At 40.3% G+C, this 13505-nt stretch overlaps 2 protein-coding genes across 3 annotated transcripts in view; both read right to left on the reverse strand.

Moving 5' to 3' along the window:
• TRPM6 (transient receptor potential cation channel subfamily M member 6) overlaps positions 1–10061 on the reverse strand; it is a 201820-nt gene extending 191759 nt beyond the window's left edge. For both annotated transcript variants that reach the window (XM_034646981.1, XM_034646980.1), the window contains exon 1: positions 9641–10061. The gene's annotated coding sequence lies outside the window, so the exon portion shown is untranslated. The remainder of the gene's footprint in view (positions 1–9640) is intronic.
• Positions 116–10765, reverse strand: C17H9orf40 (chromosome 17 C9orf40 homolog). Its single transcript, XM_034646984.1, has 2 exons — positions 10074–10765; positions 116–5679 (listed from the first exon to the last, which is right to left on the reverse strand). Exons 1-2 carry the CDS (start codon positions 10500–10502, stop codon positions 5521–5523), a joined length of 588 nt encoding a protein of 195 aa, XP_034502875.1. The 5' UTR covers positions 10503–10765; the 3' UTR covers positions 116–5520.
• Between the last annotated feature and the right edge of the window lie 2740 nt (positions 10766–13505).

Raw genomic sequence — 13505 nt, forward strand, 5'->3', positions numbered from 1 at the left:
TACCCAGTTATTAGAATTATAGTTTATAATGAATTTGTATGAGTTATAAATAAAGAAGAAATTATATGTGTATCTGCCCATTGGTGCAGAAGAAAAACAGTAGAACAAACCAGAAACTAATGAAATTGTTTATTTACAGGGGGGAGGGGCATGGGGAACAAAACAGGAAAAACAGGGGAATGAAAATGGGGGAGAACAGTTAGGGTGAGTAACACATCTCTGATTAAACATTTTTGTATAGTTCTGACTCATAGAACCATGTGAATGTTTTACAAACTTAAAAAAAAACATAGATGGGGAATCAAAACTGATATAGAAACAAAAACAAATGAATCCAAGTGTATTACAATAACATAACCACTCTGAAGGGAAGGATGGAAAAGGAAGAACCAACCTAAGTAACTTTAGAAAACAATGTTAATTGAATATCCAAAGACTAAACACAAAAGAAGGATATACAGATATTCTACTCCAACTAGCAGGCCTGTTTGGAATAGTAGTATTGGTTAGCAGTTTCTAAACTGTGTTATGTGTATTTGAGGATTGAAGAAATAAATAAATAAAGGATATGAAGTCTAGTTTTCAAAGGAATTAAAAAGAAGGGAATTTATAATGAACACTGTGGTGTTGGAGTAGGATTGGAAGTATCACTATGAACTTTTTTTAAGTATATATACAGATAGAGACACAAGTATATTGATAAATGAATCATACATATAGTTGTATACACATATATTTTGTAGTTCTGTCAGCTGAGAGGATCTAGAAGCAGTGACACTCAGTACAATGAGTAGATCTTGCATCCCGATCTTCGTTTCTAAGTACCATTCTCTAGTGAAAGAACCAGGGCTGTTTGGAGACATGATTCCAAGACTAGAGTGGAGATATTACAAGAGAACTGTTTGTGTCAAAACACCTGTGGGAAAAGGTATGGAAATGCTAAAAATGATAAAGTCTATGTAAGTTTTCTATTGCTGCATATTACCACACACTTAGCAGCTTCACACACACACACACACACACACACAATCAACCAACCAATCAATCAATCAGTTTAGTCCAGGAGGTCAAAAGTCCCACTTAACAGGCCAGGTTCTCTGTTTAAGAGTGCCACAAAGCTGAAATCAAGGTGCCAGCCAGGCTGTGCTCCTCTCTGAAGAATCCACTTCCATGTTCACTCAAGTTGTTGGCTAAATTCAGATCCTTGAGTTGTAGGACTGAGGTCCCTGTTTCCTTGCTGGCTGGCTGCCAGGGCTCACTCTCAGCCTCTGGAGGCTGTTCTCAGGTTCTTGTCACATGACTCCCTCCATCTTCGAAGCCAGAATTGCTCTTATATTGAATCCCTCTCACATTTTGCACTGACTTCTTCTGTCTCTGAGCTCTCCCCCATATTTAAAGGGCTCATGTGATTAAGTCATACCACACAGATCATTTCATCTTATGATCAACTGGTTTGGGACTTTAATTACATCTGCAAAATTTCTCACAGTAGTACCTAAATCAGTGTTTGATCAAATGACTGGATGATACCCTGTGGTCTAGCAATCTTGGGGCCCATTTTAGAATTCTACAACAGGGCTGTATCAAAAAGACACAAAATACAGCAACCAATAAACAGAAATTGCTAGAACACTATCATTCTGGTCTGTGGACGCCAGGTAATTGTTGAAATTCTTTAAAAGTAATCTTAATGTTTGCCTCAGTTTCAGGTATTGTCAGAGATCACTAATAGTCTATCTACCTATCAGGAAGATGGCAAAAATGTGCATTTCATGTACTATAAGGAAGAGATACATGTATTTAGTGCCCACTATGGGTTCTGCACAACCATCATGTCATTTCATCCCCACTGTGCTCCTCTAAGGTGGTTATTAGTGTCCCCATTCTCTGAAGAAGACGCCAAGGCTCAAATTGTTCAGTGAAAATCACAGCATTGCACAGGTGGCACAATTGCCATACATTAACCTTGTAAATGCAAAGCGCACTGCCAATGTTAACCAGTACTCACACAATAAATAACATGTTAAAAAAAGAGGAAGGGCACAAGAGCCAACTGAGAGGGCCTCCCAATGGCTAAATCTGTTGCAGTAACTTGTACAACAAAATTATGATAGCAACTCATTGGAATTCATAGAATAAAATATATGTCTGTTAATCTATACTGTTATAAATCACTGAATAAAAAATGGGGGTGAAAGGAAAGCTCTTGCTTTACAGAATTCCAGTGAATAGATGTAGGAGGGATAATGGAAATAGAAAGTTACTATTTCACACATACCAGAGCAATAAATATTTCATGGAAGAATCATCAACGTATCCTAAAATTCACGGGCAGAATATGACAAGAAATGAGATATTCACATGGTCTCAAAGTATATTCCAGAAGATAATTATTATGTAGAAGAAAATATTAACTTTATAAACGAGAAACCTGGCCAACATCACGTTAGCCAAGTAATTGAGTTACAATCACCAATGACAAAACAAGTTGACATCCAGTGCCTTCTGGTGTAATGCATTGAGGATACATCACTTCTATGGAGTTCTTACCAAAAATGCATAATTATGAGAAACAGCAGACAAACCAAAATTGAGGGCTACCCTATGAAACAACTGATCAGTACTCTACAAAAAGTACTAAGGTCATGAAAGGCAAATCAATTCCAAGGAATTGATTTAAAGGAGACTGAGGAGATACCACAACTAAATACAAAATGTGACCCTGGATTGAAACCTGGGCCAGAAAAAGAATGTTAGTGAGACGACAGTAAAATTTTAAAAGTCTATATATTTTGTATATTTTTGACATATCCTTTAAGAGTTGCCGGAAGTCACTCTTTCCATGTCCTCATAATAGCATTATAGAATTATATTAACATTAATGTCCTCATTTTCATAATCATACTGTGCTAATAATGTAAGATGCTATATTAGGGAACCTGGGTGAAGTGTATACAACTTAAAAAGAAATTCTTTTAAATTTCCATCTTAATTTATCCACACGCAATTCTGCCAAATTATCTTGAGGTTTACTTACTAACAATTTTTTCTAAAAGGATGGAATTATTTCAAATCTCTCTCTCTCTCTCTCCACACACACACACACACACACAAACGTGTATGTATACATATATATACATCTTTACATATTCATATTCTACATATTAAACGTATTTAAATGTTTATACTATATATACAACTACATAAAAACGTTCAGCCTTCAACATATTGATAGCAAATATTTTCCGTGAATCTTTACCTTACAGTTTTGTATGCTATTTGACACATAATGCTCAAAAAAATTGTCAGTTATTTTTTTCAAGTAAGCTTTAACACTGATGGTGGGGCTTGCACTCACAACCCTGAGACCAAGAGTTGCATAGCTCTACCAACTGAGCCAGCCAGGAACCCCTGTCTGAGCCACTCTTTGAATCTCCTATTCACTTACCTGCAATGTAGTATCCTATGAATTTCTCATTAAAGTAAATGACCACCTCCTATAGTTCATTAGATGGACATGTCTTAGCTTTTACATTATTGTTTCCAGTGTTTACTATTTCCAATGTTCTACTATTTGATCTCTGTGACACATCTTTTGCATGAACATCTTTGGTAAAATGCCTAGCTTTGTGTTATGTTCCTAGAAAATGGTTGCCATTACCTTCCCATCAATAGAGAACACTTATTAATTCGGTCGTGCAATTTTTACTGACTATCTACTATGTGACAGGCACCGTTCTGGGCAGTAGAAAGAGCAGTGACGGGGTCCAAAACGGACCCCTTCCTACCCTCAGGTAGGAGAAGGGGGAAGAAAGTTAACCATTTTCTTGCAATTTAACTGCTTCCCCCACTTGCTTGCCATCTTTGCTGCTTCAATTCTAATTCTTATCCTGAAATTTCTAGTGGCAACTTAACGTGGAACTAAGTATAACTACAAAAACACATTTATTCTATTTTTTTTAACCTACAATAAGGTTATTATGAGAATTAAACAAGATGCAGGTAAAGTACTTAGTACACTGCTTGACAATAAACATAGCCTCTCTGAGGTAGATACTATTTATTGTTTCTCATTTTACAATTAAGGAACCTGGGGCTCAAAGATGAAAAATAACTTGCTTAATGTTACATAGGTAGAAAGTGGCAGTACAAGCCTTTGGATCATGTCTGACATCAAAGCCTTAATTCTTAACCACAGTACATGTCTTTTGTTCTAGAATATTCTCATTAATGTCAATCCATACTTAAATCCTACAGGTATACACAAAACATTGGTTTGTTTTTTTTTTTCTTTTTCATTGGCATTTATCACCTTTTCTGAATTTTGGATCTACTGTCATTAACAACAAAAAATATACAAGGAAAAGTTACTCGATTACAAAGCCAACATTCTAGATGTAATACAAAAGTTAATTAACTTAATCATTGATACTCAACTCAAACACAAACTGCTTATTTTCTTAACAATGAAATAGTAATAACACAGTAACTTACTTGTAACAAAGCCGCCGAAAGAGCAAAATAAAAACAAAGCTAATGAGGAGTTGCTTCATCTCAAATCAGTTACCCCCTTTAAACAGGAAAAACTACCATTACTCTGGTGGTTCTCAAAGTTGTCCGCACATTAGGATTGGGGAAAAGGAGGACTGGTGCTTAAAAAAATAGCTATACCCAAGGCCCATCTCAATTAAATGGGAATCTCTCCAGTGGGGCTCAGACAGGGATTTCTGAAGTGTTGTCTATGTTGAGAACAAGTCTAAAGTAATGAGCAATAAAAACCATGCCCTCAAAACAATTCAAAACCAAGAAATTTAGAAATACAACTAAATTTCTTTCTTCTTATCCTAGGAAAAGGGGGAAGGAAGCACCTATTTGCTCCTCATTGTTCTTTATCCATTTATGATTCCCCAAAGTAGAGTTAAACAAGTATCAAACATCGGAAGCTATGCAAACATGCTACCCAAATTGAAATTCTCACTACTTTACATTTAGAAAGTTCTTTTAGAACTATACCACCTTTAAGAATCCCCCACATTTTAAGTTTGCATAGATGTTTAAGTCGGCTAGCTGTTCAACTAAGAAGAGTCAATACAATGTACTAGAAAGCATTTTATTAATAAGAGTTATTATAAAACAATATTCATTTCATGTACCACAAATTAACTTTTTGGTACAGAGAAGAGGAATATTTGCGTGTTCCCCACCTACTTCTAAAACTGCCAGAATTCCTTTTTATAAGATAAGCATTTTCAAATTGAAGAGTCTAAACATAGATTTTTCTTTACGAGTACATATATAAAATACTTCCCCTATAACTGCACTATATCCTTGACAAATCCCTTCTGGGAGTTTCAGTAGTGACTGTAGGCATTTATCTTTAAAACAGCTTTTCCTCATTTTTCAGGTTTGGGAATGCAATCACATCAAGTATGGAAAGTAACTTTTCCCCTTAAGAATAAGTAAATTCACTTAAGAGATGTCTCCTCGAATTCCGAAAAACCTATTCTTCAGCTCCTTCTGTCAGGACTCCATGTCAATCTCAACCACTTCATTCTTGCTCTGAAGTGTTGCTTCGGGCAGGCTGTCTTCAAGGACTTCTTCGATGTCTGCCAGATCAATAGGTGGTAAAGGGTTCCTCCAGTACTGGAAGGTGTTATACTGCCAAAATTCTTCATTGAGCTTTAGGGAAAAAAAGAAAGATGAAAGTACATCAACAGTTTGTAGAAAGTTTCTTTTTTTTTTTTTTTTTTTAGGAAACAAATTTTCTTGTTTTAAAAAGCAAACTCACGTTAAGATTTTGTGGTCTTTTACTTTGCATCTTCAACAAATACACCTTTAAATTCTGCCTAATCAAAGTGCTTCATGGACTCAGTCAAATCTGTGCATTTTCATATTCATGGATTTGTGAAAATATCGTTAGTAGTTTAAATTTAAAAGAATTTCTTCCAAGAGCGTCTCTTCTTGATAATTTTCTTCTATTTTTCAACCAAAGAAAATGTTGGAAAATGGTCTTAATTTTTTTTTTTTTTACCTTTCAGCGAGGAAAACAATTTATTTAAGAAATACACACATACCATAAAACTTATTTTTGATCTTCCCCCAAGGTTTGGTATTTTAAGGGATTCACTTTACATAGGCTAAAATATTTTGACACCTTGCCACAAAATTTTAGTCTATAAACATGTTAAATATCAAGAAAATCTTAAACTGATAATTATATTAAAGATACAAGATTTGGTACACAGAAGGACTTTTAAATCAGTATACTAACACTGATAAATCCAAGTTGAGTACTGGCCCCTTTAAAATTCAACAGATTCCTCTGAATGGCTATAATATTGTTCCAAGTTATTATGAAGTGAAGCTAATGTTCCAATGAAGTTCAAAATTGGCACAGAATTTCAAACGCATCCCAGAAACACTTTGTGCAAGGAAGCAGCCCTAGAATTATTTACAGGATTCCAAGGTGGCCAGTTTGAAGGTTAACACCCTACCCAGATGAGTATTTCTATGTCTGTTCTACTAGGTTGTGTTTTCACTGTAGGCTAATACTTGCTGTAACACCACTATCCAAAAGAAATATAATGAAAGCCACATATGTAATTTTAAAAAGTAAAAAAGAAACAGATGGAATTACTCTTAACAATATTTTATTTGACCTGATATATCCAAAATATTATCATTTCAACATGCAGTCAATATTTTTAAAAATTGAGATATTTTACATTCTTTTTGTCATACTAAGTTTTCACAATTTGGCAAGTATTTACACTTCCAGCACTGGCCACATTTCAGTGCTCAATAGCCACATGTTGCTAGTTACTTTACTGGACCACACAAGCCTATTAGGAAATCTCAGTAGGAAGTACACTGAGTGCCTTAGACACTAAGGCTTAGAGAACTAAGAGTGTCTTCAGAATTTCTTGACGCTGGGATAAAAAAAATGCAGTAATTCAAATGATGCCCCCCCAATTCATTTTGATAAACAAAGAGTGTTAAAAACAGGGGTCTATATCTCTGCCTTTCGGAAAAAATCTGTTCCAATTACCTACTTACAAACATGGGCCCAAAAAAAGATCCTTTAATGACATCAGTGTAACCTAGTAGCTAAGAGCACAAACTTTGCCACCAGATAAACCTGGGTTTGCATGATAACTCCACCAACTAACTCTGACCTTTATGTTTCCTCATCGGTTAAACACAGGGCTCTTTTTCTTAATATATTTCCATTCATTCATTCATTCATTCATTCATTTATTTGGGGGGGGGTGGGAGGTTGGGGGGAGACAGAGAATCTTAAGCAGGCTTCATGCCCAGCACAGAACCCAACTCAGGTCTTGATCTCACAACCCTAATATCATGACCTGAGCGAAAATCAAGAGTCCGACGCAAAAATCAAGAGTCCCCCAGGCGCCCCCCAGACTCTCTTTCAAATTAAGGATTAGTACTGTAATTGCTCAATACTGCTAGATATTATATCCCAGGAAACCCATGAATCATGCATTACTTTTTTCTTAGGAACAGAAAAAAAACATTTCTGATTACTTTCCATTAAAAATAGCTAACAGTGAGGGTCAGAAGAGACAAAGCAATGAATCTGCATAAAGTGACACTATCATGAGAAAACACATTAATATTTAATTAAGTAATACTTTAGTTCTCTGGTTAAAAACACCAAAACAAAACAAAACGAAAAGCAGAAAAAAAGCCAACAATAACAACAACAACAAAACCCATCTGAGACAGCTCAAAAAATATTCTGATGTTCTAGGGCAGAAAAAAGGTAACATTATTCTGCCTAAATGAATCCTCAATGTAGAAAGGACATATTTGACAAACTTTTTCCTAAATGAGAACCCACGGGTGAGGGTAGGGACTACTCTGAGTGCCAGGGACCAGGGAGACATTTACTGCATGAATTGAAAAGCCTTTTTAACTTCTCCATGTTTTCATCATACTCTGTATCTTGGTAATTCACTGTAAATCCCTTAAAACAAAAAACCTCCATCTTTGGAGGCAGGAAAGGGGAGCTGGAGAAAACATGTTCCTCTCTTAAATTTGCAGAAGACAAGAAGCTCATGAACAAAACTAATAAAAGGAAGAAACCTGAGGATTCCTGGGCTTTTGCCAAAAGAAAAGAACAGGGACTGTCTTGGTGAGGAAGGTAAGCCCTATAGCCCACCTTAGTCCTTCCATGGGCCTGTAGTGACGAGGAAGCAGCTGCCAGACAGTCACTGCTGTTAAAGACACCGGTGTGTCTAAGAGATTCGAAGAAGGTATCTGTGTCAGTCCACTAAAAAATTCTCCTTCTTCACCTACCTACAATTTTCATATTTCCTTCTTATCAATCTGTGGCATGCTGCAGTCAGTATGTTCTGGTAGAAAAGACAAGCCTATATATGGGTGGGGTACCAAAATGGTCTGAAGAGGAAAAGTTTTCAAAGTGCACAGTAGTTATCTCCTCATCAAATAGGTCTGGATGACTATCATTCTGGGTTTTTTTTAGGGTTTGCCATAGGCAACACACACAATATAACTGTAAATTCTAATTATTCTGTTTTCAAAACATAAGTGCTATCATTCGGTTTTAAGTAAGCGGATTCTGAACATCTAAAAGCAATACGAAGAAAAAAGTCTAAAAAAACCCTCATGTTTTCTAAATTCCAAGACAACTGGGGCCGTAAATATTTACAATTTTGAATGTCATCCAGAAAAGCTCATCGTTACTGTCCCAAGGTACTATCTCACAACCACAGAAAAAGCTCGTTCCCAACTATCAAATTCTCATTTTATTAGGTTTTTCACTAAGAAGTCCTGCCAAAGGAACCTCACTTCACTTTTTTCCTAGCAAAGCATTTGGTAAATTCTGCATAAGACACTGAAAACAATGGAAAAATGTGAGGCATATGCTATGGAGTAGTGCTTGAAGAGTACGGTGAATCGAGGTGAATCGAGCCCTACGTTTGGTCTTTGTATTCGCAAAGCTTCTGGTAAGTCAACCCAGACCTGCCAAAAAGCAGCCTGAATTCCTAAGACTAGACCAAAGCTGTCCAATAAATATATAATGCCAGCCACAAACATAATTTAAATTTTTCTAGTGGTCATACTAAAAAAGTGCCACAGGTAAATTTTCATATATTTTATTCAATCCAGTATCTCCAAGTTCTTTCAACGGGTAATCAATAAAAATTTCCGAGATCTTCGAAATCTAGAGTGTATTTTACACTTATAGCACACCTCCATTTGGACTAGTCACATTTCAAGTTTTCAGTTGTCCCACAGTTAGTGGCTGCCGTATTGAACAGCGCAGATCTAGACTATTATATCTTAGTTGCAGAGATGGGGTACGCTCGTTTCCCAAAGAATAAGAACTCTTAGATTATGATCCTAGTATACGCTTTACTTTAGGGTTCAAATTAATTTCCAACAATAATCCTTTTTCATAGAATCCGACCGAACACTGTGAGTTTTTAAATGCCCTTTCCCAAGATAGGGAGTGCCCTTCCTCTTTACCAAAAGTGCTGTTCCGTGCCTACAGGCCATCCAATTGATGGCCACCACACTGGTCACCCTCTTCAGAAAGAAATCTACCCAGAATTCTGGAAGAAATCATCGTTAAGCCAAGGAAGGCGCGCAGCACCTTTCTCCATCTGTCGTTGAGCAGACCTATCGCGGTTCACGGTCGAAGTCTCCAGAAAGCTCAAGCCCGTCGTTGACTCACACTCCTGCTTCCCTCTTACACAGGACAGGCACTGAAGGTGCAAGCCCACATCTACCTCACCCGACGGTCTGTTTTCCCCAAGTTTAGACAGGTGCTTTCAGCCCACAGGACTCCCCAGACGCTGCCAACAGGCCAAGGGCTCTGGGGCCCTTCCTGTGTAGCCTGGGAGTCCGAGTCTTTCCTGCAGCAGAGACCCCGGCTTTCCGCCTTTTGGGGCTTCTTGATGAACACGAGTCAAGACGGGGACAATCTGCTCCCTCCCGGGGCGCGCAGTACTACGTAAAAGGTGACCCCCCCCCGTCCTCTCACCCCGCCCGCCCTCTGGAGAGCTCAGCCAGCCCCCAGCCCCTACCTGGCGCGGTGCTGCCCCCCAGTCTCCCCGCGGGGGCTCCGTGCGCCCCGCCCCGTCGTCGCCACCGCCCCTCGGGGGCTGGGCGCCCCGAGGCTCCTCCCCTGGCCCGCGGGGCCGTACGGGAGGCTGCTGGTGCGGCGGCTCGCCAGTCTCCGGGCCTCGGCCCTCACGCTGCACGCCGCCCGGAACGCTGCTGTCCCGGCTGTCGCGGCGCTTGCTGGGCGAAGCTGAAGGCTCAGTCATGGCCCCCGCGTCGATTTTGCGCTTTCGGGGCAGCTCCGGGACGCCGACGGGCTGCCCGGGATGGGAGGCCCCCGGCGGCGGGATCCAGAGCGGCGGCGGCGGCGGCTCTTCGGGGAAGTCGCAGAGCAGAAGCCGCTTCCAAGGCACGTGGAACGTCAGCGGCTCGGCCGCACGCCGCTTGGCCATGGGCCCCGGAGCCTCGGGCGGAGCCCGCCCGGCGCGGGAGGCCGAGCGCAGATAACTCCAGGGGCGGAGGGCGAGGGCGGAGCGCGCGAGGGAGGGCGAGGACCTGCTCGGCTAGCGGGCGGCGGGCGGAGGGGGCGGGGCGGCCGGGCCCGGCGCAGCCCGCGCGCGATGCCCTCACTGCAGCGGAGGTACTGCCGGACGTTGGGGAGCTACCGCGAAGCGGCGGAGATTCGAACCTGCGCACAAATGTGCGCGCGCGTACTCGCGCCGGCCAGGCGGAGCCGCTGGTTGGTGGAGACTCGAGGGGCGCGCTCCCGAACGCCCCCGCAGCCGGAAGTGCGCGCCCCGGGGGGAGGTGGGAAGGCGGCCACGGATTTATTAAAGGCCCAGTGGCTGGTTCCCCGAGGGCCTGACCTTGTTTCCCCGGGAGCGGGGAGCGGCTGTGCAAATCCCGAACTTGGTAAAATGGTGTAGGTTTAAGACTTCTAGAATGCATTTGTTAATATTCCCTTCCTCGAGTCAGCGGCCTCAGGGACGCTTCCAGGAGGTCAAAATCACCTCCAAGAGGTAGAGACTTTGGACAAACTAGTGTTGAGAGGCTCTAGCGCCACATAAAATGATCATTTTAGGCGGACTGTTCAGGGTGGGGGCGGAGGGAAGTCGCTAAAGCCGACACACAAAAACCAAGCAGAACAAAACAAAACCCAACGAAGTGTATGTTTTGCAGTGGCTGTCGTGGAAAGTGAATTGGCACCACATTCTTCGAAGATCTTCTGATTAAAAATTCACTGATGAAGTTGCAGAGGACATGTGCAGCTCACCCAAAATAGCTCATCCCAGAGCCAAGCCTGGAGCACAGCTCTTTCCTTTTCCAACTGAAACCTAAACTTGTTTGGCTCTTAAATTATGTGGGAAGCCCACACGGTTCCCGTCTTACTCGGTACGATGATCTGAAGTGAGATTCCAAGACCTTCCTTACAACAGACTTTGTTATCAAGCAAAGTGAGGGGGATGAGAGCAGTGAATTTACTATAGCTTGTATTTTGATGGTTGATAAAGATAGTAACCAAGTAAACAAAAATGAGGAAGAGAGCTACATGATCTTCTAGAGAAAGTGCAAGGAAGATAACTGTACTCTAACTGGTAAGTACTTAATCTGTATTTTATTTACCCCATGCCAAGGTTGTGAGAAGATAGTCAACGACCATACTTAATAGGCACAGAAATGTAATAAGTTAGGGTGTTAAATAATAGCTTTTCCGCTTGATCTTTCCATTCCTTCTCCTTTGAAATTGATAACCTGTCACTTTTAAAGAGCAGATCACACGGATCAGATATGAAGGATCTTACTTTTACTTGAAAGGTTTTGAGGGTGTCCTTCCCAAAAATGATAAAAGTGCCGTTTAGCTAACAGAGGTCCATTTCTTTGTGTTCCCTCACCACAGACTCTGTTTTTCTAAATTGTGAAATACATCGTATATTCAAAAGGTTGTCTAAAACAAAAGAATGAAAACCAGCGCCCAGTTTTATATATAGAATATTACTTGGGCCAGAACATGACAAGGTCCCTACTTTCTTCTCCCACTGGTGCCTTTCTCCCTTTGCTCCATTCCAGGTAACTGCTGTTTTGAATTTTGAATTAACCATCCCCTTGCCTAACTTTGTAATTTTACCGTTTGTGTTCCTAAATAACATTTTTAGTTTTGCTGGTTTTTTTTTTAACACTTTATGGAGCCTTAATTGACATAAAATGAAATGCATATAATCAAAGTGTTTACTTTGCTGAATTTTGACATATGTATATTCCTGTGAACCACAGCCACAATTAAGATAATACACATCTCCATCACCCCCAAAAGTTTCCGCTTGCCCTTTTGTGATTCCTCTTCTCCCCTGGTTCCTTCCAGGGGAATGTAACCACTGCTTTACTTTCTGTCATTATAGATTAATTTGCATTTTCTAGAGTTTTATATATATGGAATCATAGTATATACTATTCTTGTTTGGCTTCCTGCAGCATAATTATTTTGAGATTCACATTATCACATGTTCATTCCATTTGATTACTCAGTACGTCTCCACTGTATGGCTGTATCACAATTTGTTTCTCCATTCACCTGTTGATGGACATGTAGGTTGCTTCCAGTTTGGGGCTATACAGATAAAGCTGCTGAGAACATTTGTGTGTAAGGCCTCATATGGACATGGGATTTCTTTTCTCTTGGGTACGTGAGAAGTAGAATGGCTGGACCATGTGGTAGGTGTCTTTAACTTTCTAGCAAATGGCCAAACGGGCTTATACCATTTTACCCTCCCATCAGCAGTGTATGAGACCTCCAGTTCCTACACATGGTCTCCGACAGTTGGTGTGGTCAGACTTTATATTTAGTCTTTATAAATAGGTATCTCATGTATCTTATTATAGTTTTAATTTACATTTCCCTAATGACTAATGATGTTGACTAATAATAGTTTATTTGCATCTGTAGCTCTTTTTTTTAAATTATTAATTTATTTATTCGAGAGAGAAAGCGAGAGAGATCATGAGAATAGGGGAGAGGTAGAGGGAGAAGCAGACTCCCCACTGAGCAGGGAGCCTGATGGTAGGACTCGATCCCAGGACCCTGAGATCGTGACCTGAGCTGAAGGCAGACTTTTTTTTTTTTTTTTTTTTTTGAGATTTTATTTATTTATTGGACAGAGAGAGACACAGCGAGAGAGGGAACACCAGCAAGGGGAGTGGGAGAGCGAGAAGCAGGCTTCCTGCTGAACAGGGAGCCCGATGCGGGCTCGATCCCAGGACCCTGGCATTATGGCCCGAGCCAAAGGCAGATGCTTAACGACTGAGCCACCCAGGCGCCCTATCTAGATCTCTTTGTAAAATGTTAAGATCTTTTGCCCACTTAAAATATTGAGTTCTTTGCTTTCCGTTTTCCTTATTTTATATTTTTGTGCATGTAATCGTATTTCATTCATTTCTATTAAGTATGGTATTCCAGCATG

The sequence above is a fragment of the Ailuropoda melanoleuca genome, chromosome 17 (assembly GCF_002007445.2).
Source record: "Ailuropoda melanoleuca isolate Jingjing chromosome 17, ASM200744v2, whole genome shotgun sequence".
NCBI lineage: Eukaryota > Metazoa > Chordata > Mammalia > Carnivora > Ursidae > Ailuropoda > Ailuropoda melanoleuca.